This window comes from Copadichromis virginalis, linkage group LG6 (genome assembly GCF_057382275.1).
Source record: "Copadichromis virginalis isolate Kocher_CV1m ecotype Utaka linkage group LG6, C_Virginalis_male_GT1.1, whole genome shotgun sequence".
Taxonomy (NCBI): Eukaryota; Metazoa; Chordata; class Actinopteri; order Cichliformes; family Cichlidae; genus Copadichromis; species Copadichromis virginalis.
The window spans coordinates 11,570,123-11,590,604 of NC_140623.1; the positions used below are offsets into that span (position 1 = coordinate 11,570,123).

The 20,482-nt window shown below is 43.8% G+C and overlaps 2 protein-coding genes across 2 annotated transcripts; both read right to left on the bottom strand.

Moving 5' to 3' along the window:
- Positions 1–2,037: 2,037 nt before the first annotated feature.
- Positions 2,038–10,008, bottom strand: LOC146707312 (B-cell receptor CD22-like). Its single transcript, XM_085460851.1, has 9 exons — positions 9,954–10,008; positions 8,547–8,843; positions 8,239–8,472; positions 8,045–8,149; positions 7,646–7,858; positions 7,202–7,543; positions 2,591–2,936; positions 2,456–2,513; positions 2,038–2,356 (listed from the first exon to the last, which is right to left on the bottom strand). Exons 1-9 carry the CDS (start codon positions 10,006–10,008, stop codon positions 2,114–2,116), a joined length of 1,893 nt encoding a protein of 630 aa, XP_085316977.1. The 3' UTR covers positions 2,038–2,113.
- A 6,871-nt stretch (positions 10,009–16,879) lies between these two features.
- Positions 16,880–20,276, bottom strand: LOC146707313 (uncharacterized). Its single transcript, XM_085458638.1, has one exon. It carries the CDS (start codon positions 19,308–19,310, stop codon positions 17,103–17,105), a length of 2,208 nt encoding a protein of 735 aa, XP_085314764.1. The 5' UTR covers positions 19,311–20,276; the 3' UTR covers positions 16,880–17,102.
- Between the last annotated feature and the right edge of the window lie 206 nt (positions 20,277–20,482).

Genomic DNA, 20,482 nt, shown 5'->3' on the forward strand with positions numbered 1-20,482 from the left:
AAAGACTAGGGGTGACAGGAGAGCGTGAGCGGGCCTGGGTGTCAGCCAGCCCAGCCTGGGTGTCAGCCAGCCCGACCTGGGTGGCAGCCAAGCCGCGCTAGCCAGCTAGCCGGCTAGCTGCCATGCGGCGGTGAAACGAGAGCGTGAGCCGGCCTGGGTATCAGTCAGCCCGGCCTGGGTGTCAGCCAAGCCGCCCTAGCCAGCTAGCCGACTAGCTGCCATGCGGCGCTAGCAGTAACATCGTGAGAGATATGGGACTTCTTGATAAAATATGGGACTTCTTGATAAAACGAGCAGATATTTGAAGTTTACACCCCTACATTATCGCCTGAAAATAGGGGAGGCTGTCATAAAGTTCAACATCAGTAACTTAGCGCGCACAGCTGTATAGAAACTCCGTGGTGCTAGCTAGCACGCAGTACAGTTATTGTAACTGTCAGCACAACGAAAATAAACTACACCTAAACTCGGTTTATATCTGACCCAAATAGAGTGCAGTTAATAACGTCTTACCTGAAATTCAGTTCACCAGCCGCCTGCTTCTCCTGCATTGGGTTCCCCTTATCCACGATTGAGCTCCGCGTTAGCCACCACCGGTCGATCGGTGGCCGCCTCGCATGTTTCTTTCCCCGCATACGAGGGGAAGAGACATATACCGGTGGCTAACGCGGAGCTAGCTAGCCACCGGTATATGAACAACTCAGTTATTTTTTCCACATCGACCAGCATCATCGGCCCATATAAACGAAAAATAAGTCCAGCTAATACAAAGACTGTTTGCGGAGCGATCGGGGGTGAAAGGAGTTAGAGACGCCTCACTGAAAGCCAAGCCTGGGTGCTTTTGAGCGAAGCGGCGCTAGCTAGCCGAGCTAGCTAGCCGGCTAGCCGGCCGGCCGAACTAGCTAGCCGGCTAGCAGCAACATCGTGAGAAATCTGTTGCTAATATGGGATGTTTTGACAAAACGAGCAGATATTTGACGTTTACACACCTACATTCTCACCTGAAAACCGGTCGATCGGCGGCCGCCTCGCATGTTTCTTTCCCCACATATGAGGGGAAAGAGACACATACCGGTGGCTAGCTAGCTCCGCGTTAGCCACCACCAAACAACTCAGTTAGTTTTTCCTCATCGACCAGCATCATCGGCCCATATAAACGAAAAATAAGTCCAGCTAAGACAAAGACTGTTTGCGGAGCTATCGGGGATGAAAGGAGTTAGAGACGCCTCACTGAAAGCCAAGCCTGGGTGCTTTTGAGTGAAGCGGCGCAACATCGTGAAAAATCTGTTGCCAATATGGGATGTTTTGACAAAACGAGCAGATATTTGACGTTTACACACCCACATTCTCACCTGAAAATATCTTAAAAGTTTACTTTGTGACCTAGAAACACAAATAAGAGGAATATATTAAACCAAGTGGCAGCCGCCATTGTTTGACTGGTAGAGGCGTGCTTTGAATTGTGGGATATGCAGTTTTCCACCAAGCATACACCCTTGCCGTTACCGTAACTATTCAATGCTTCGTGCAACCTTAAGAATTCCAATGGTTCCTGAAAGCACCGACGCTGTGCGCGCCGTTGATATTGTCGTCATTATGGTAATCCAAATACGGGGACATACCACTAGAGTGAGCCAACACACCACAAATTAAGTGAGTGAGCAAACACACCACAAAGTAAGTTAAGTTTCACTTTCGTTCGTTCCCATTCATTCCAATGGGCAAAAACTTGCATTAAAATATTCATATTTAAAAAACTATAGAAGTAATAAACACCAAAAGGCATAGCAACTCATTCCTGATCCAGCCGCACAAAATGATATAACATATATGAAGCTTGTGTCAAAACTGTGGGATGAGTTACGGTCCAAAATTTCAGGCGGAAAAAGAATAATAATAATAATAATAAATCCGAGCAATAGTAATAAGTGTGCCTTCGCATAGGCACACTTAATAATAATAATAAATCCGAGCAATAGTAATAAGTGTGCCTTCGCATAGGCACACTTAACAAGTAAATATTTTTCCTCTGATTAGGTTGGCTGAGTTTCTGGTGACCTCTTCAGGTTGTACTCTGCCATGACATAAGCAGTTATTGACCATGACATCTCTCTCAAACTTTCACAGTAGAGTAAGTCTGTAAGTCTGTGTCTGCTGGAGTGACACCAGATGCTCCATCAGAGCTGATGCTGACAGAAGCATAATGAGAACACTCCTGTTGTCTGGGCTGATGTGACTGTACGGTGGAACAAAGAGGAACCACATGTTTGTTTCTGAAGTGGACTCTGCTGTAGTGCACTTCATCCTCCTGTTTTGGTTGTGTTGAGACGTTTTCATACACAGGACCAGGACTGAGCTGATAAAGACAAACAGCATTACATTATAATGCACTTTAAACTTGACTCCTTTTATTGTATGTTGGCAAAAATGAGTTTTTTTAAACTCTAATCTTTACCTGTTCAATTTGATCAGACCTTTCAGTTGTTGGAGACTGACCAGAAGTTCTCTTTTTCCTGGTTGAAGTTAATAAACTGAAAAATTAGTGACTTCAGAGCAGAGATTGAATCTACTGCTGTGAACCAACACTTACCTAACACACCAGCAGACAGTGAGAAGTATTAAAACCAACAGAGCTGCAGAAACTCCTGCAGCTGCTGGTGTCCATGTTCCTGTGATACTTTGGACAGTGAGAGTCTTTGGAGCAGAGCTGATCTCTTTGTGGGTTTTCACAGCACAGGAGTAGCTTCCTGCATCCTCCCTGCTGACTGGGTCTAGGATCAGATGTTTGTTCTGGTTCTCTCTCGGGGTCAGAGGTCGACTGTTCAAGTACCAAATGTAGTTTGTGTTGTCAGTTAGAGGACAGCTGGTGCTGCAGGTCAGTGTGACTCTCTGACCCTCTGTCACCACTGCAGAAGGACTCATCTTCACTCTCAGCTCTGAAAGAAGAACATTGGCAGTGTTGTAAAGTATTGTTGGGCAACAATGGTAAAATCCACGGTTTTTACCAAATCAAGGGCCTGTGCAACATCAGCCCAATCCTGACCTTAGAACCAATGATGGGCCGTCTCAACCACAGCCTAAACCTCACTTAATACCAAACGATGGCAGTCATCCATATAATGACACTGATGAACTGGGTGCGCTGAGATGCCACCTGCAGGAGGCTCAGTGCATGTGCAAAACCAATCTTTACAAAATGACAGCTGCAAACCACAAAGCTGCTGCGGCTAAAACACAGAATAATTGGTGGTGTGTGAATAAGGCACGGCGAGTCCACAGGTCACAGTATTAAGCCATTATTGACTTGCATCACACCACAACACACCCCAACTCATGAGTCCCCGTGGTTTTAACTCGGCGAGCGTGATTAAGGATGCTGTGCAGGTGCGTCTGCCCTCCATGCACGGCACCGCCACCACACCTCACCACAATTGGCTTCGCCTGCAGCTACAGTCCTGCAGAGAAAATGCTGAAAAAAACCATCCTTGAAGAACTGGAACAGGCTTGCAGAAACACAGATCCGAGGACACAACAACACCTGAGCTCCTGTTGAAGACAGCAACACAGCTGCAGAGCTGAGTGTGGACGCTTCAACACGAACTGCTGAAGCTCCACACACAGACTCTACAGACGTGAAAACCGATCGAGAAGCTTAGTTGGAGGTCCAGTGTAAAAAACAGCAAGAAGAGATTGAACAACTCCGTGAGCAGCTCCTCAAAACTCAAAAGAATCTTGAAGAGGAAGTTGCAAAGCGCAAAGATCAGGAACAAAGAGCCCGATGTGAGCTCGCTAAGATGAAACACAAACTCAGCACCAGTGAGGCTCTTCGTGAAAAAAATGATTTGAAGGCGCAAAACTTAAAAGAAGAGCTGAAACCAAAGCTTCCCACCAGAAAATCATGGAGAAGCAAAACCAGGAGAACACAACAGTCCGAAACCAACTCAGGCAAACAGAGTAAGAAAAGATCTCATTTCAGGAGTCTTTGCTGTCTCTGCAAGAGACAAGAAAAAAAAAAAAAGCAAGAAGACCAGTCCAACGTTGCCAATCCTGAAAATTCTCCAGCCCAAGACAAGACACTACATCAGTCAAGATCAGGAAAAGAGGCCAGTTTATCAAACCAGAAAAAGACGCAACACTTCAGGAGAATCAGCCAGAAAAAGAGGAGGCCAGCGCTACTAAACCAGAAAATCCAGAGGCCCGAGATGACCAAGTGCCAAAAGAAAAACCAAAAAAGAAAAAGAAGCACAACTGGTTTTGGAGACTATTCACTCCATCTAATAAAATATCAGCAATTTACAACTAAATAGTAACAGTTGCTTCCAGTGCCTAAACATCCATTTTTAGGCATATTTACTTTAATATTTATCCATCCGCTTCTCTTTTTCAGGGTTGCGGGGAGCCTATCCCAGCTGTCATAGGGCAAGAGGCGGGGTACACCCTGGACAAGTCACCAATCGGTTGCAGGGTCAACACACAGAAACAGACAACCATTCGCGTTCACACCTATGGGCAATCTGAATTACTCAATTAACCTATCCCCACAAACTGCATGTCTTTGGACGCTGGGAGGAAGCTGGAGTACCCGGAAGAATCCACGCAAACACGGGGGGAACATGCAAACTCCGCACAGAAAGGTGGAATTGAACTCAGGACTTTCTTGCTGTGCGGCAACAGTGATCACCACCGTGCCACCGTGCACATAATATTTGCTTTAATATTGAGTTGTGTATAACTTTGTCATCGGCTCCACCCCCCAACCGGTCGCGGCAGATGGCCACCCCTCCCTGAGCCTGGTTCTGCCGGAGGTTTCTACCTTTTGAAAGGCAGTTTTTCCTCCCCACTGTCACCAAGTGCTTGCTCATAGGGGATTATTGGGTTTTTTCTTTAGTTCAGTTCATTTGTATGTAAATACTGTTGGATTGAATTGAACTGAATTAAAGAAGATTTTTATGAGACAGAGTAGTCACTGAGTGAACCAGGGTATTATAACATCTTACGCATAAATAATTACGATCAACCCATTAAATAAATAATTGGATTTACCAAAACATCTGAAGTGTGAACATTTAATTTTGTTTCATTTAAAACATATGAAAATGTCAAATTACATCAATATAACAGCAGAAATAAAAATGTTTACATCCTGGTTGAAAACTTTGTTCTGTGAATGATATCCACTGTGTCTGTGCTGTTGATGCCTTTTAAAAGCATTCCTAATAGCATCTATCAAGTAATATGCCTTGCTCAATGGTTCTTGGAAGTATTAACAGTTTTTGTAATTTGCTTTATAAATTCAAATTCTACAGCCTTATACTAGTAATCGCTTGTGCTACATGCGGGAGGCAGGTCGAGTCAGCTCAGTGTCCAGCCATTATTATGAAAGTTCTCTCTTTGGCATCCACAGACGCAACAGCTCATAACAAAATGGTGCAAACAGAGGTGAATCCACATAAATATACTTTTTATATCTGAAAGTTCTGAAGAGCACAGTGTTATGTAAAAAAGTAGGAAATTCGTTTTTGATTTATAATTTCTTTGTTGTAACAATTCTTTGTGGCAATAAATCTTATATAAAAAAAAAGCCTGTATTTTTTTTTCCTTTTTTTTACCATCAAATAGTGATATGTTTGCAAATAAAATGTTTTATTGATTTAAACAGCAGAGTTGAGTATGTGGGTTAAATGCATAAAAAAAAACTTGCCCACTCTGGAATGCCCTACAGCATGGGTGTCCAACTCCAGGCCTCAAGGGCCGGTGTCCCTGCAGGTTTTAGATGCATCCCTACTCCAACACAGCTGAGTCAAATAGTTGGATTACCTCTTCGGCATGCCATCAAGTTTGATTCAGGTGTGTCGGAACAAGGATCCATCTAAAAGCTGCAGGACAGTAGCTCTCCAGGACTGGAGTTGGACACCCACGCCCTACAGCTTATTCTGATGTTGTCTCTTGTTTTGGGCTCCTGGTATCCCAGCAGCTGACAATCGTGTGCCTGATTGGGGCCTGATTAGCTGCACCTGTTAGCATGGACGCTGCTACAGCTAACAGTCAGTGTCTGCTCTAAGCATAGCATGTTTGACTGATTCGGAAAGGGCCAGTGCCATAGGGCAACTTCAAGCTGGTGTTAGGGCTAACCCAGCCCAAGAATACGACAACACAAGAACACAGTTTCCTCGCCTCCTCAGTACATAAGACCGCTATGCTGTCTTTCACAGATTTGCAATAAAGGTTTGCACAATATGAGTCTAGATTCTGCCAATGATAGTTGAATCATAGGTTTAAAGTGTGGCAAAGCTGGCTGACTGGCTGTGGATATCATCCCACAGCAGTGTGTGATCAGTATGAGGAGGAAGTGAAAGGCTGGTTTGATTGTGTCTGGTTCTTCCATATGCTTGTCTTGTTTGTTCTTACTTCATCCAATCCAACAAAAAACATTAAAGGAGAGTCAACAGGAGAATAAACTGTTTGACAACTGCTGTTCATGGGTGTAGCCCACATACGCAACTGTTCTGCTCAACCAACAAATCCATTTTCATTACCAGTGTGGCTAGATTTCAGGAGAAATGAACAAGCTTTCCAACAGTATAAAATGTATTGTTACAGCAAAGAAACAATCAACCAAACACAAATTTCTTTACTTTGTATGTTAAGTTTACATATACATTTTCATGTGCAGAAAAAACTTGGAAGATAATCCCTTTGTCTTTTTGTATATTAGCACTTTAAATTTTGATAGTTGAAGTATGTAGATCTGTAAGGCATAAAAAAACCCCTTCTGGATTATGTGGAAAATTGCTACAATCTGAAAACAGGCAGTTTTTCTGAGTTCATTTAAAGTCTAATATTCAGAGATACATGGTTGTGAGAGGATGTCAGCATTTGAAGTGATGATCTTAAAGAATGTGATTTATGTAGATTCAACTAAAACAGTCCACAAGTAGATTATTTAAAATAAACAACCTGAAACACTGACAGCTGAGAATCGAACACATGACTGTATCACCTGTAAATATAAAACACTGACACAATGAGTACTTCAGATTCTGATAAATAAATTTCTTAAAAGGTCTGAATATTTTGACGTTTTTAAATGCAGGACTCTTACTTGTTATGGCGTTATGGCTGATATTTTCTCGCTATTAAATGACCTGAACAGTTCTTAAACCTCTAAGTAAAGTCTGCTGAGTAAGAAATTAAGATTTACCTGTGACAATCAAGAAGACTCCAGGCAGATCAGACTGTGTCCATCCTTTATGATCTTTGTTGAATCTGAATGTGTATCCTCCTGAGTCATTCTTCTTCAGGTTGTTGATGGTCAGGATGTGTTGGTTCTTCATGTTGTCCTGATACTTCACACGACCTGCAGCCTCAATCAGCTCTTCAACTTCCACTTTATATTTTCTCCATTTTTTACTCCAACATTTGAACTCTTGCTTCATGTTATCAGGATGTGAGTATTCACATGTGATGTTGACTGAAGATCCTTCCAGAGCACAGATTCTCCTGCTGACATAATTCCTAATCCGGCATTTTTTATCCTGAACACCTGAAATATAGATGGATGATTTAGAGTTGTTTGAATGGTCTGTATGCTGAAACTTTTATCTATAGTTAACTGACAGAAAAAAACGAGTTGTGTATTACTCACAGACTACTGCAGACTCAAGGTACTTGTGGTTTTTTACAGCACAAGAGAACTTGTATGTTGAATTGTTGTGAGTTAAACATTGTTGATTCTTGTAGTTTCCGCTTGTGTTTCTGCAGCTCATGTAGGCAGTTTGAGGGTCAAACAGCTTACAGGTGGTGTTACAGGTCAGTGTGACACTATCTGATGTGTAGGAGGTTTTTTGAACACGAACCTCTGAAAGATGATTAAAAAGTTTTCATAAGACACAATAATGTACAAAATTTTATTTCTGTTTTTAGAATGCCTGCTACTAGATTTATTAACAAAGGTAATATTTAGCCTTATCTTATATAAGGAAAATGAAATTAAACTAATATAGAGGTTTGATGGAAGATATTTGCTTATTTGTTGAAGCTTCACCTCTGGGATATGTGATGGAGCACAGCTCATCTACTGTTGTCTTCCTGTAAGAACACATTCTCCCTTTAGCATAGGTCACACTGAAGCAGGTCGCTGTGAGGGAATCTGTACAACAAAGAAATAATATTGATTCAAATGATTCACTGTGTGACTCATTGTGTTTGTTTTGTTGCACAATAAACATCATGACTCACCCACAGAGACTTGAGGGGCTCTGAGATGCTCGTAGCCTTTGACAGCACAGGAGTATGTGACTGCTTCCTCACTGCTGAGCAGCTCTTGGTACCAGGGAGACCAGTCCTCATAGAGAAACTCTCTGTTCTTGTACCAGATGTAGGCTGCAGGCTTTTCAGTCAGAGGACAGCTGCTGCTGCACATCAGTGTTACTGTCTGTCCCTCTGTGGCAGGAATCACCTTTACCTGCAGCTCTGAGAGGATGATGGAGAACAACTTATACAATGATGTCATTTGGAAAGTTATTAATGAGTAAAAGTCACTGTACCTGTAACTACTTGAAGAGTAATATTACTGAGTGAACAGTTTCCTGCACTGTCTGTAGTCTTCATACAGCAGTAAGTGTTTGCATCACTCTCTCTTAGATCATTGATGGTTAAAGTTGTTTTTGTCTCTTCAGACATGTTGTACGTTACACGTTGTCCATCCACAGAGAGCTCACTCATTGATCCATTTAAGTGTACAGTGAACCATTTGCTGCTTGAGGTCAGATGTTGATGTGAGCAGTGCAGATCCACTGATGAACCTTTGAAAGCACAGATCCTGGTTTCTCCTCCATTAACACCTTTAACACAAACTTGCATTAGTGAACAGATCAGCTGTGATTGTTGCTGTTCGCTGACATTTAAAGTTAAGAGTAAATGTAAAAAAACTCAGACATTAGAAAGACAAACTAACCACCTCACCTTGCTGGGTTAACTTCTCTTTATTAAAGCAAAGGATTAAAATGACGACAGAGTGACAGTTTCATATTCAGTTTAACACACTGCACAGTGAAACTTAACTTCCTGTACATGTATCTTCCTCTTCATGTACGTGTATGCTGTGTCTTTAGGCATGAGAAATTACATGCAACCATTTCCCACATTATTTACAACACAAAGTGTATTTTAGTACTTTGTGTTGTCTCTACAGCATGCTGTTGTCTTTAGTCACATGTTCAAGTTCAAGCTTTATTTTTTCCTTTTGTGAGAGCAGAAAGCTGCAGAGGTGTTAAAACGATTTTCTGTTTCTGGTTTATGATGGAAACACGTCTGTGGTGTCAAAGAATCTCCAGACTGATGCTTCGTGAGCATGAACAGCTGTAATGATGTAAACCTTACTCTGGTGTCAAGCTGCAGCTGCTCTTTGTATCAGTGTAAAGGATCATGATATTTCAAAGACAGCAGTACCAAGCACTGTTTCATGGGAATTTGTAGTTCTTGTGTTGTGTTTCAGGGGCTTTAAACTGATTTTAACAGCTGTTTTCTGTTGGTTTCACTCTTTTTAAACCTCCATCTGGGCTGAGAGTGGATTTTTCCATTAATGATGTTCTAATGACAAAATATTCATTCTGTGAGCTGAAAAAAAAACCAATTTCTGATTTCTTTATATGTTCATGGCTTTTAAGAGTTCAAGTGTGAAGAGTCCTGCATGGTATCTGTTCAGTTTCCCTTCAGTGGATTAACACAACATTCATTACAAACATCTGTTTAGATATGTTTCTACTCTGTTCCAGTCATTCAGTGATGATATTATTGTCCTTTTGTGCACTTCAGGAGCTCTTCAAAGCAGAACTCCTGCTGCCTAACAGTGAATCTCATGTTTTCTAACATTCTTTAATAACCTTTGTAAGTTTTTCTAAACATTTTTATAGTCTTCAGTTATCATAAGGAGGAGAAAGAGGCATTCCTACCTGAGAGACACAGAATGAAACCCACCCCAAAAAGTCCAGCTTCTGCCAAGATCATGATTGCTGTAGATTTCAGCTTCTAGTCTGAAAGTTGGTTGTTTGAATCTTGAAAAGATCTTTACAGCTGAGTGTGCTCGCAGGAAAGGCTGAAAACAGAACGGACAATTGTGAACATCACTGCACCTAAAGATAAACTCTTTGCAGCTTTAACAGCATTACATCACTTCCTCCTTTTTAGAAAGAGCACACCTCTAGTAAGAAAGTATGGATTACAACAATTTATGCAGGGACAGAGACCACAAATACACACATAGAAGGATAATTAGGGAGACAGGGAAGATATCTGGGGAGAACGAGACACAAGTGAGTGAAATCACTGCAGATTAGCCAAACAAGTAGAACTAAATACAAAGCACAAAAGACAAGAGACTATAAAAAACAGGAAATGACTAACACTGAGACAGAGACTCAAACATACAGACAAGACACAGACACAAGATTGAACGAGAAAACCATAACCAGCTAAATGCTATTAAACAGGCCACAGACTGATAGTCTCTTGTCCTGTATCCATTGTGTCCCCTTTCACTTGCTCTGTTTCATTATTTTTGATTTGTTCCAGCAGTGTGCCCTCCTGTTTCCAATCGCCTTGTTATCATGCAAGTATTTAACTCTTCACCGTTCCCCTGTCTCTCATCGTGTCCTCCAGATTAGCACAGTGTTTAGTGAGGTGTGTGTGGTCTCTTGTTTACATCTAGTCATGAGTTCTATAGACAACAGAGTCTTTATTTGTAGTTTATCTTTTTTATGCTTTGTTTGGTGTTTCTTTGTACTTTTCCTAGTTTTTAGTTTGCTTTCTCAACCAATAAAGCTGCCACTTTCAGTTAACTATTCCATCTCTGAGTCCTGGGTTTGGGTCCTACCCCTGCTCACCATACAGCTCACCTTGGCAAAGATTCCTGTTTGGTTGCTGTTTAGTTTTCCCTGAAATGCTTTAACAGAACATTCATTAGGTACGGTGGCCCCTAGAGACAAAGCATGTATAAACTCCAAAACACTTACAAATTCCAAATAGCACGCACAAACTCCTCAACACATACAAAATCCAAAACACATGCAAACTCCAAAACACATGCAAAATCCAAAACACGTACAAAATCCAAGACACGTACAAGCTCCAAAACGCGTACAAAATCCAAAACACGTGCAAAATCCAAAACACGTACAAAATCCAAGACACGTACAAGCTCCAAAACACGTACAAAATCCAAGACACGTACAAGCTCCAAAACACGTACAAAATACAAAACACGTGCAAAATCCAAAACACGTGCAAACTCCAAAACACGTGCAAACTCCAAAACACGTGCAAACTCCAAAACACGTGCAAAATTCAAAACACGTACAAAATTCAAAACACGTACAAAATTCAAAACACGTACAAAATCCAAAACACATGCAAAATCCAAAACACGTACAAAATCCAAAACACGTGCAAAATCCAAAACACGTACAAAATTCAAAACACGTGCAAACTCCAAAACACATGCAAACTCCAAAACACGTACAAAATTCAAAACACGTACAAACTCCAAAACACATACAAAATCCAAAACACGTGCAAAATCCAAAACACGTGCAAAATCCAAAACACGTACAAAATTCAAAACACGTGCAAACTCCAAAACACATACAAAATCCAAAACACGTGCAAACTCCAAAACACATGCAAACTCCAAAACACGTACAAAATTCAAAACACGTACAAACTCCAAAACACATGCAAAATCCAAAACACGTACAAAATTCAAAACACGTGCAAACTCCAAAACACGTGCAAAATCCAAAACACATGCAAACTCCAAATCACAACGGAAGTGCTCCAGGACGCTAGGGGCAGTGTTGAGCTCGATTTGTAAAATAAACGGCAAGTTTGTTGCAAACACATGGGCTCTAGTCTCCGTTGCGCTTCCCAGTGAAGGATATAAAAAAAACAACAACAGCAATAGAATAATATTAAACACAAAGTGAACCCGTCTTCCTTCATTAAATAGGTTCTTTTAGATGTTAAGGAGGAATTGACTTAACCAGGCTGGCGGAGAATGAAGACAACCGGACACCTGCTGCAGATGGGGAATCAGTGAACTTTTATTGAGACAGAGACAACCTCTCAACACAGCTCACATCAGGAGATTCCCAAGATTTGCTGTGAGGATAGGTATATATTCTCTAAAACTTACAGGAGGGGGTTGTGAGGAAAGTGCTGCATTAGCAGAAAAACAACTCCATAAAAGGAAATCGGCCTTGGGTGTTCTAGTCTCTTCGCTTGCAGATATCTTGCACCTGCAGGATGAGGCGATCGCTTCTTATCGCTCTCAAGGCCAAAGTCGTGAGCACATTTTTATTACACAGTTGCACAGTAACTTTAAAGCTGAACAATATTTAAAGCTGAATAATGTTTGATCAGATTATATTTTCTTCAAATCCCCCTTTTGACCCATCTTAAATGGGTCAACACACAAAAATAAGTAACATTCAAAGGAACACAGAGACGTGTCGAAGCCTGGCTCGAAAAACTCCTCGGGTCTTAACATTTGTCTTTATCTGTCATTGCAGATGAGGAGAAAAGAGTCCAGGCACCACCCTGCCCAGGGGTCGGCTGCAAGCAGTCTCGGTTCCCGACGAAAGCAGTAACAGCTGTCTTAGCTTGGATGTCGTCTAATAGAGGATGATGGGGCACAGAAAGGTGGTCCAGTTCCCCCCACCTCGCCAAGGGCGTGTTCTAGGAGTTAAAGAGCAACAAAAAGTATCAGTGACACAACTTTAAATGAGCTTTCAGCGGTTCAAACTATTGCAATGTAAAATGTAAATCTTAAAAACTCAAGCCAATATAAAAGCAAAGTCATAAAAGATGTTAAAAATAGAAAAATAAAAATGTTTAGTTCAGTATGAAGAACACCCCCTTTTGTAACCAGCCGGCTTGTAGGTTGAGTTTTGGCTCCCTCAAGTGGTTGGTGATGCTGTTGCAGCTCCTTCTGACAGGTCCTTCTGCACCTCTCTCAAGGTTCTTCCTGGTTCGGTGGCAGCAGCGCACTGTGTGTAATGAAACCAGGTGTCACCTTTCCCTTCGAGCCTGACAGCGTGGGAGGTCCGCTCTGTTATGCGGTAAGGGCCTGTCCAGCGAGGCTCAGCCCACTTTCTCTTTGTGACTTTCAGGAGGACGTAGTCCATTCCAGGTGTAGCCGCCTCTTTCAGCTCTTGCTGGTTTCTTTCAGCGACCTGTGAGGAATACTGGGCAACAAAACTGCGGAGCATGTTATAATATGTCCTCGGATCGAGGTCTGAATCAGCTTCATCCGACATTAACAGGCGAGAGGAGGGGCCAGGAAAAGGCCTGCCATGCTCCAACTCAAATGGAGTGTAACCAGAGGTTTGATTTACTGAGCATCTTATGGACATTAATGCAAGAGGCAATGCCTTAACCCAATCTAATTTGGTCTGTGCACAGATTTTAGCCAATTTAGTTTTTAGAGTTTGATTCATCCTTTCCACTTTCCCCTGGGATTGGGGGTGGTAAACTGAGCCAAACTTATGTTTCAAACCTAATGCGGCTTCAACCCTCTGCAGATCGTGGTTCCTGAAATGTGAACCATTGTCCGACCTTATGACCTCGGGAAACCCATGCTGTGGTATATAATGATTAATCAGACACTTCACCACAGTTCTACTGTTTTCACTTGCTGTCGGCCAGGCTTCTGGCCAACCTGAAAATGCATCCACAGCCACCAGCAGGTACCTGTAACTACCTACTCTGTCCACCATGTCTGTGTAATCAATGATTATTTCTTTCCCTGGGCAAAGTGGGATGGGGAAGTACCCTGCTATTGGCTTGAAGGCGGGCTTGATTCCAAATTGGTTGCACTCCTTACAGGTTTTAACCATGTATTTTGTCATGTCTTTTAGATAAGGGTGCCACCAGGCAGCTAAGTTCCTCATCATTTGTGCAGGTCCCACATGCCCCACTCCATGTGCCTCTTCCATTGCTGTCTGTCTGACCCCTGGCGGTAGAATGGGCCTTCCATCTGGGCCACGCCAAACATCTGTGTTTGTGGCCCCTCTTGTTACCCATAATGATTTTTCCTGGGGGCTGGCTTTGTCCTGTAACTCTCTGATTGTGGCTAGGCCTAGTTGTATGGGTGGTCTTTCTGGAGGGGGTGTGGCTTCTGGGTCCATTACCATAATCAGGGAGGGTAAGTAACCAGCTGTCTGCTTAGCTACTAAGTCGGCCTGTTTGTTACCTAATGCCACTAAGTCCAATCCGGCACTGTGTCCTTTGCATTTTACCACTGCCACCTTAACAGGTAACAACAGTGCTTCCGCTAATTCCCTCATTTCTATCTCATGTTTAATAGGCTTTCCGCTGGCTGTCAAAAAACCAGCTCTTAGCCACTGCTTGAGCTCCACATGCACTGCTCCCACAGCATAAGCTGAATCACTGTATATATTCACTTTCTGTCCCTTTCCCATCCTTAAGGCTTCAATCACCGCTCTCAGTTCAGCTCTCTGTGCAGACTGTTGTCCTGTCAACTGCTCTGCCTTCACTGTTTTCCATCTCATGTCTGTCTGTTCCACTATTGCCCATGCAGCCTTCAACATTCCACTTTCAGTTCTGAAACAACATCCATCTGTGAACCAATCTTTTTCTGCATCCATTAGAGGTTCTGCCTGCAAATCTGGCCTGATTTTCTCCTGTACCTGCACAACCTCTTCACACATATGTGGTTCCCCTGATCCCATGTGATCAGCCATGTTTATGCCTTCATGTGAGTAGGTGATGTGTGGTGCTTCCAAAATGGTACTGAGGCGTCTCTGCCTGAGTGAAGTGAGTGTGAAGGCCTGTGAGGAGACGTAGGCCACCACACTGTGTGATGTCAAAATTTTTAGTGGGTGGTTCATCACTATGTGTGCTGTTTTCTGAATGATTTTTGCAAGTCCAGAAACGTGTTGTGTGCACGGTGGGTGGCGTTTTTCAGTGTTGTCAAGCATTACGCTTACATATGTCAACACTTTTCTCTCTCCCCCTTTTTTCTGGAACAGGATACCATTGATATGGGTTCCAGTTCCAGAAACATCAAGATGAAAAGGCAAAGCATAATCTGGCACAGCAAGGTCAGAGGCGACAGAAAGCTGTTGTTTTAACTTTATAAACGCCTGTTCTGTTTCTGTAGTCCATGAGAGGGGAGCAGAGAGGTTTCTCATGCCTTGTTCATTTACCAAAGCGCGCAAAGGGGAAGTAAGGCCAACATAGTCTGGGACATAGGTCCTGCTGTAACCAGTCAGGCCCAAAAATGACAACATGTCTTTTACAGTTAGAGGTTTTGGATGGTGCAAAATGGAGTTCCTGTGTTCTGGGGACAAGGAAATACCGGACTGTGAGACCATGCGGCCTAGAAAAGAAACCTGTTTTCTTGCAATCTGTAGTTTGTTTTTGCTCACTTTAAAACCTGTGTTGGCCAGGTGGTGAAGTACCACTCTGGTGGCCTCCAAACAGATGTCAGCCGTGGGGGCAGACAGCAAAAGGTCATCCACATATTGTATTAACATACAGTCAGATGGTAGTGGGCTGGTTTGTAAAAGTTCTTTCAAACACTGATTAAACAGTCCTGGGGAGAGGGCAAATCCCTGTGGTAAGCGAGTGTAACGCCATTGTCGGCCTCTAAATGTAAATGAGAAAATGTCACGCAGTGACTCGCGAAGTGGGAGGCAGAAAAAGGCATTAGCCAAGTCAATGCAGGTGAACCAGGCATGAGATGGTGGGAGGTTGGTCAAGGCAACATAAGGATTAGGCACAGGCAAAGTAGGAGTGCCAAGTAAGGCATTAATCCTTCTCAAATCATGTGCCATTCTGAACTTCCCCGTGCCTTTTTTCTCAACGGGTAGGATGGGCGTGTTCCACTTAGAGCAGGAGGGCTCCAAGACACCGGCAGTGACCAAACCAGAAATTGTTTCTGCAATCCCAGCCTCAGCCTCCGGTCTGTGTGGGTACTGAGGCTGCCACAAAGGGGTAGCAGATGACAGTTGAAAAGAGACTGGCTCCACATCAACTAAACCTACATCTGTGGGTCCAAGGGACCACAAACAATCTGGAAGAGAGTCGAGTAAAGGCGCAGCATCACAGTGGTCTGTGTGTTCTCTTCCATGTGACCCGCTGACCACTCCATGTTGCAGTGTTGAGGAATTAAAGCAATCATTTAAAATTTGGTATGTCTTGGTAGATGGAGAAAACAAAACCTGTGGGAGTTTTGTAGGTGTCCAGTCAGTGGCCGCAAGGGAACGTTTAACCATTCCACCCAGCTCCTTAGCCTGGTGTCCAGGATGTAAGGCCAGTGACACATGGGGAGCTGCCTCATCAGACATCATGTACCACTGTAATTGATCTGTTGTAAAAGTAACCGCTGCTGCCACTCCCTCCGGTGCCGCAAAAATGCACGACATGTTCAGAGACCAAGCCCGCCCCTCACACTGCTTTTGGAACATGTGCTGGTACCAGGTGGTGTCATGCCTGTCATAAAACAGTGTAACATGAGGTGGGTCAGGGGGAGGGACATAAGGATGTAGGAGTGAGAGCCACGGCCGCCATTGCTGAAAAGCAGTCCAAACTCCTGGTTCAGCAGGTGTTTCAACTTCCAATAATGCCCAGTAGATGTCAGCAGAGTCCGCCAAACAGGAGGAGGGTTGCAGCAGAAACTGACCACCTCCCTCTGGCCCATCAGAGCAGGGAAGTACAACCCCAGTAGGGAGAGTCACAGTTAGGCCTTGTGAAGAGCAGAGTATTGTGGCTCCTAATTTAATCAACAAGTCTCTTCCCAGTAAATTCACAGGCGCCTGTTTTGAACAAACATAGCTGTGTAGCAAGGTCTGACCTCCAACCGTTGTGGGGAGGGGCACGGTGTAAGGCAGAGTTTTAGGTTCCCCAGATATGCCCACCACTGTAATCACTCTGTCAGTAAGTCTTTCACGAGCAACATCCTTAATGGTGGAGTACGTAGCTCCAGTGTCCACTAAAAAGCTGCTTCTTCTTCTATCTACAGTTATGGACAGCATAGGGTCCGCCGTTGTCCCTTCACCGTCCTGGGCAGTCTGTGGGGTGTCCTATAGCTGGGGACCACCCTCGTAGTACTCCCACCCCATCACAGGCATCTGTGGGGCCGGGGGCACTTCAACTAAAGCACCACGAGGTCCACCTCTGTGGCCAGGATGCTGATAGGGCCCACCACGGGCTCCCCTGCCTCTTCCAGCAGCCGGGTTCAAAGGGCACGCTTTAGCCCAGTGTCCAGGTTGTCCACACCGGAAACAAACATACATCTGGCCTCCCCTACCACCTCCCATCTGACCCCTTCCCCTGAAACCACCTCTGTTTCCTCCAAATGGGGAACCTCTCTGCCCATAAGGGGCCGGGGAGTGATAAGCACCATACTGGGGGGGCTGTGGATCAGTTGGCCATGGGTTCGGATACAAATCAGGGGCAACTGGACCAGGAGGGGGAGCCGCAGCGGCCACAAGCTGCTTTTTAGGCTTGTCACCTTTTCCACCCAGGTCGTTTTTAGCTTTCTGCAGCTGAACCTTCAACAGTTGCAACTGTAAATCTTCGACGCTCTCCGCTTTATCATCAGACTTAATCTGCACTTTGTTAAGATTAAAAATCAAATGTTTCTTCCAGATTGCAAAGTCACAGTCCTGCAAATCAGGATTATCTTCCATTTTCTGGCTTACTGACTCCGGAATGCCCCTCAGCACCGCCCTTCTAAACCACATGCTCTGTGAACAAGTCCTACTGGGGTGATGACCTGTATGGTTCACCCAGTCTTCAACAGCCTGATTTAGATAATGGGTGGGATTTTGCTTTCCCTCCCATTTAAATTTCTGTAAGGTGCCTTGATTTTTGGGTGGGAATTGTTTGCGCAGGGCCGGTCCAATAAACCTCAAGGCCTGCATTAGTGGCACCTCGTTCTCATGCATGGTAGTACCCGCATTTTGTTCCAGGTCCGCTGCCTGAGATCGGGATGTGCACCTAGTTATAATAGCTCTAAAATCTCCCAGTGCGAGGTCCTGTCCAGCTGTGTATTTATCCAAACCAGCCAACCAGGCATTCCCTCCCTCCGTTATGTCAGGGAGTTTGTCCACTAGGGCCTGGACATCTCCGAATGAATAAGGTTGATACACTGGTCTACGTTGCGCTTTAGTCTGGACCAGGGGAAATATGCCTGGAGGCTGAGGCACAGGGCCCTTAGATCTAGTCTGATATCCTAAACTGGGAGAGGTAGAGAGGGGTGTATTGTTAAGGTCACTGAGTTCATCATCAGTATCCTCAGTTTCTTCCCCGCCTGGTGGGTTAGCAGTGTCAGCAAAAACGTGGGCTAAACTCATCTGTGTTTCCGGATCCTGACGGCCCACCAAAGACATGGTAACTGTGACATTTGGTGAAGTGCCAGGCTCAGTTTTTGCAGTAGCGGTCAGATCTCCTTTAACAGCGACAGGAGTGCTGGCAAAGGGGTTGGGCCGGGAAAGAGGGGCTGACGCAACACGATTATTCACCTGGACCACTGACCTATGTTCATTTAAGCAGCTGCGTAATGCTGCTTCTTGATCAGTTAATTGTTGTTCAGTGGGTTCCTGTCTGTTCATTCGAACCGCAAATGGTGCGCTCGCAAAGGGGTCAGTTAGGCCCTCAGATCCGGTTCCAAAACAATGGGACATAGAAGAGGGGGCTCTACTACTAGCTGAGGATGTCGCCGACAGAGAGGAGCTTCCTGGGCAAAAATGCTTGGTATCTATGGGAGTTGGAGCTACGGGCGGTTCTTCTCCAATAGTCATTATTCCACCAGAGATATTAAGTACCGGATATATGCCTGCTGAGGGAGGAGTTGAGGCAGAATAGGGAGGTGGCTGAGACCTATTTTTCTTCATGTGTGGTTTTGCAGTTTCCCATAAACACACCCAGTGATTAAATTTAACTTTGCGGCCTGCGTGCTTATCTGCTTCCTTTCTGTGTCTCACCCCGCTCATCACACCTGCACCTGCTGCTGCTGAGTTGGCTTCTTCCTCTTTCTCTTTTGCCTGCATAGCCTTATTCTGCCAAATTATTCCCCAATTACCACTACTCCCCTCGTCCTTTCCCTTTTCTTTCATTAACCTTTCAGCTGTTTTCCTCAATGACTCTTTCTGCTTTTTTGCTTCTTTAGGCTGGTGTGTGGAGTTGATGACTGTCTCAACACATGTTAATTGTTCTCCCAATGTGCTAAGAATAACACCGGGACCCCAACCATCATCATTAGTTTCTCGATCTAATTCTCCATCCATTTTACTGTCAATGGAGGAGTGTTCTTTTATTGATTTTAAAGGAGAATTTGGGCCAGCTGGGTTTCTGCCTCTGTTAGGCACTAACAGCTGGGGCGCTGCTTTAAAGGTGAGTCAGCACTGAAATATCCCTTCAGGTGTTACCAAGCTTCTACCAAACCGGAGTCTGGCGGGTAACCTTGCCTAGAGCTTCCTGATAGGGGTGCTAGTTGGTTGTCACCTTGTTCACACGTCTCATTCACACTTCATACATTACCTGCAGTCACTCATTACCCTCCTTATGTATGTAATAAATGTGTAAAAAAAAAAATTCTATGTGTGGTGTATTATTTTAACCAAAAGAGGAACCTAGTTCCTTTAATTGTGTAATCTGTGAACAACGGAGAACCAAACTGTCCTGCCCAGTGTTCCACAGCAAGCATTCAGCGTGTATTTATGTGTGTCCAATATCAAACAGAACATCAAAACATTTAAAACACTAAAATCATCGGGGTTTTAAGAAGAGATCCGTTTTCTCCTATTGATCAAAGGGACCCCTCCTTTGGACTCCAACCAGTACTTCTCCTTTTTAAGTTTTAGAGGATCTTTTCTAATAAAGTCCTCTGGGCCTTCCTAACCCTTCTGTAGTTTAGAGAATATTACTAAAAAATATTCTCAAGGCCTTTAACCTTTTAATTTGTTTAGAAAGGCGTTACTAATAAACCCTTTCAAGGTCCCAGACCTGCACTGAGGTATTTATCCGACACCGGAGAGCAACCCGTCGGCTGCAACCGTGGTCAGACCTCAGTTCACTCTTATCTTTATTCACTTATTCACTTATTTCTTATTCACTTATCTCTTATTCACTTGTCTGATTCTCAACAAGCCTTAAGTAAGCCAGACAATTTTGGTTATGAATTACTAGGAGTTTGGACACTAAGTATTTTTATAATGTTCAATATAGCAGAAATAAAAGGTCTGCTTACCTTGTTTTTGTGTGCACACAGCTTTTGTCCAAACTCCGTTCACTCAGACCACGGCCGATGTCCTCCCATCCGTTCCAGTTGACCTGGAGCGGATCCTGTTCGTGACGCCAATTGAAGGATATAAAAAAAACAACAACAGCAATAGAATAATATTAAACACAAAGTGAACCCGTCTTCCTTCATTAAATAGGTTCTTTTAGATGTTAAGGA

Coding starts and splice junctions, on each gene's coding strand:
- LOC146707312 (XM_085460851.1), bottom strand. CDS start 10,008: ATGATCTTGGCAGAAGCTGGACTTTTTGGGGTGGGTTTCATTCTGTGT. Junction 7,859..8,044: donor CTCCATCACATATCCCAGAG/GTGAAGCTTCAA, acceptor ATCATCTTTCAG/AGGTTCGTGTTCAAAAAACC. Junction 2,514..2,590: donor ACTGTCTGCTGGTGTGTTAG/GTAAGTGTTGGT, acceptor AACTTCAACCAG/GAAAAAGAGAACTTCTGGTC.
- LOC146707313 (XM_085458638.1), bottom strand. CDS start 19,310: ATGGATGGAGAATTAGATCGAGAAACTAATGATGATGGTTGGGGTCCC.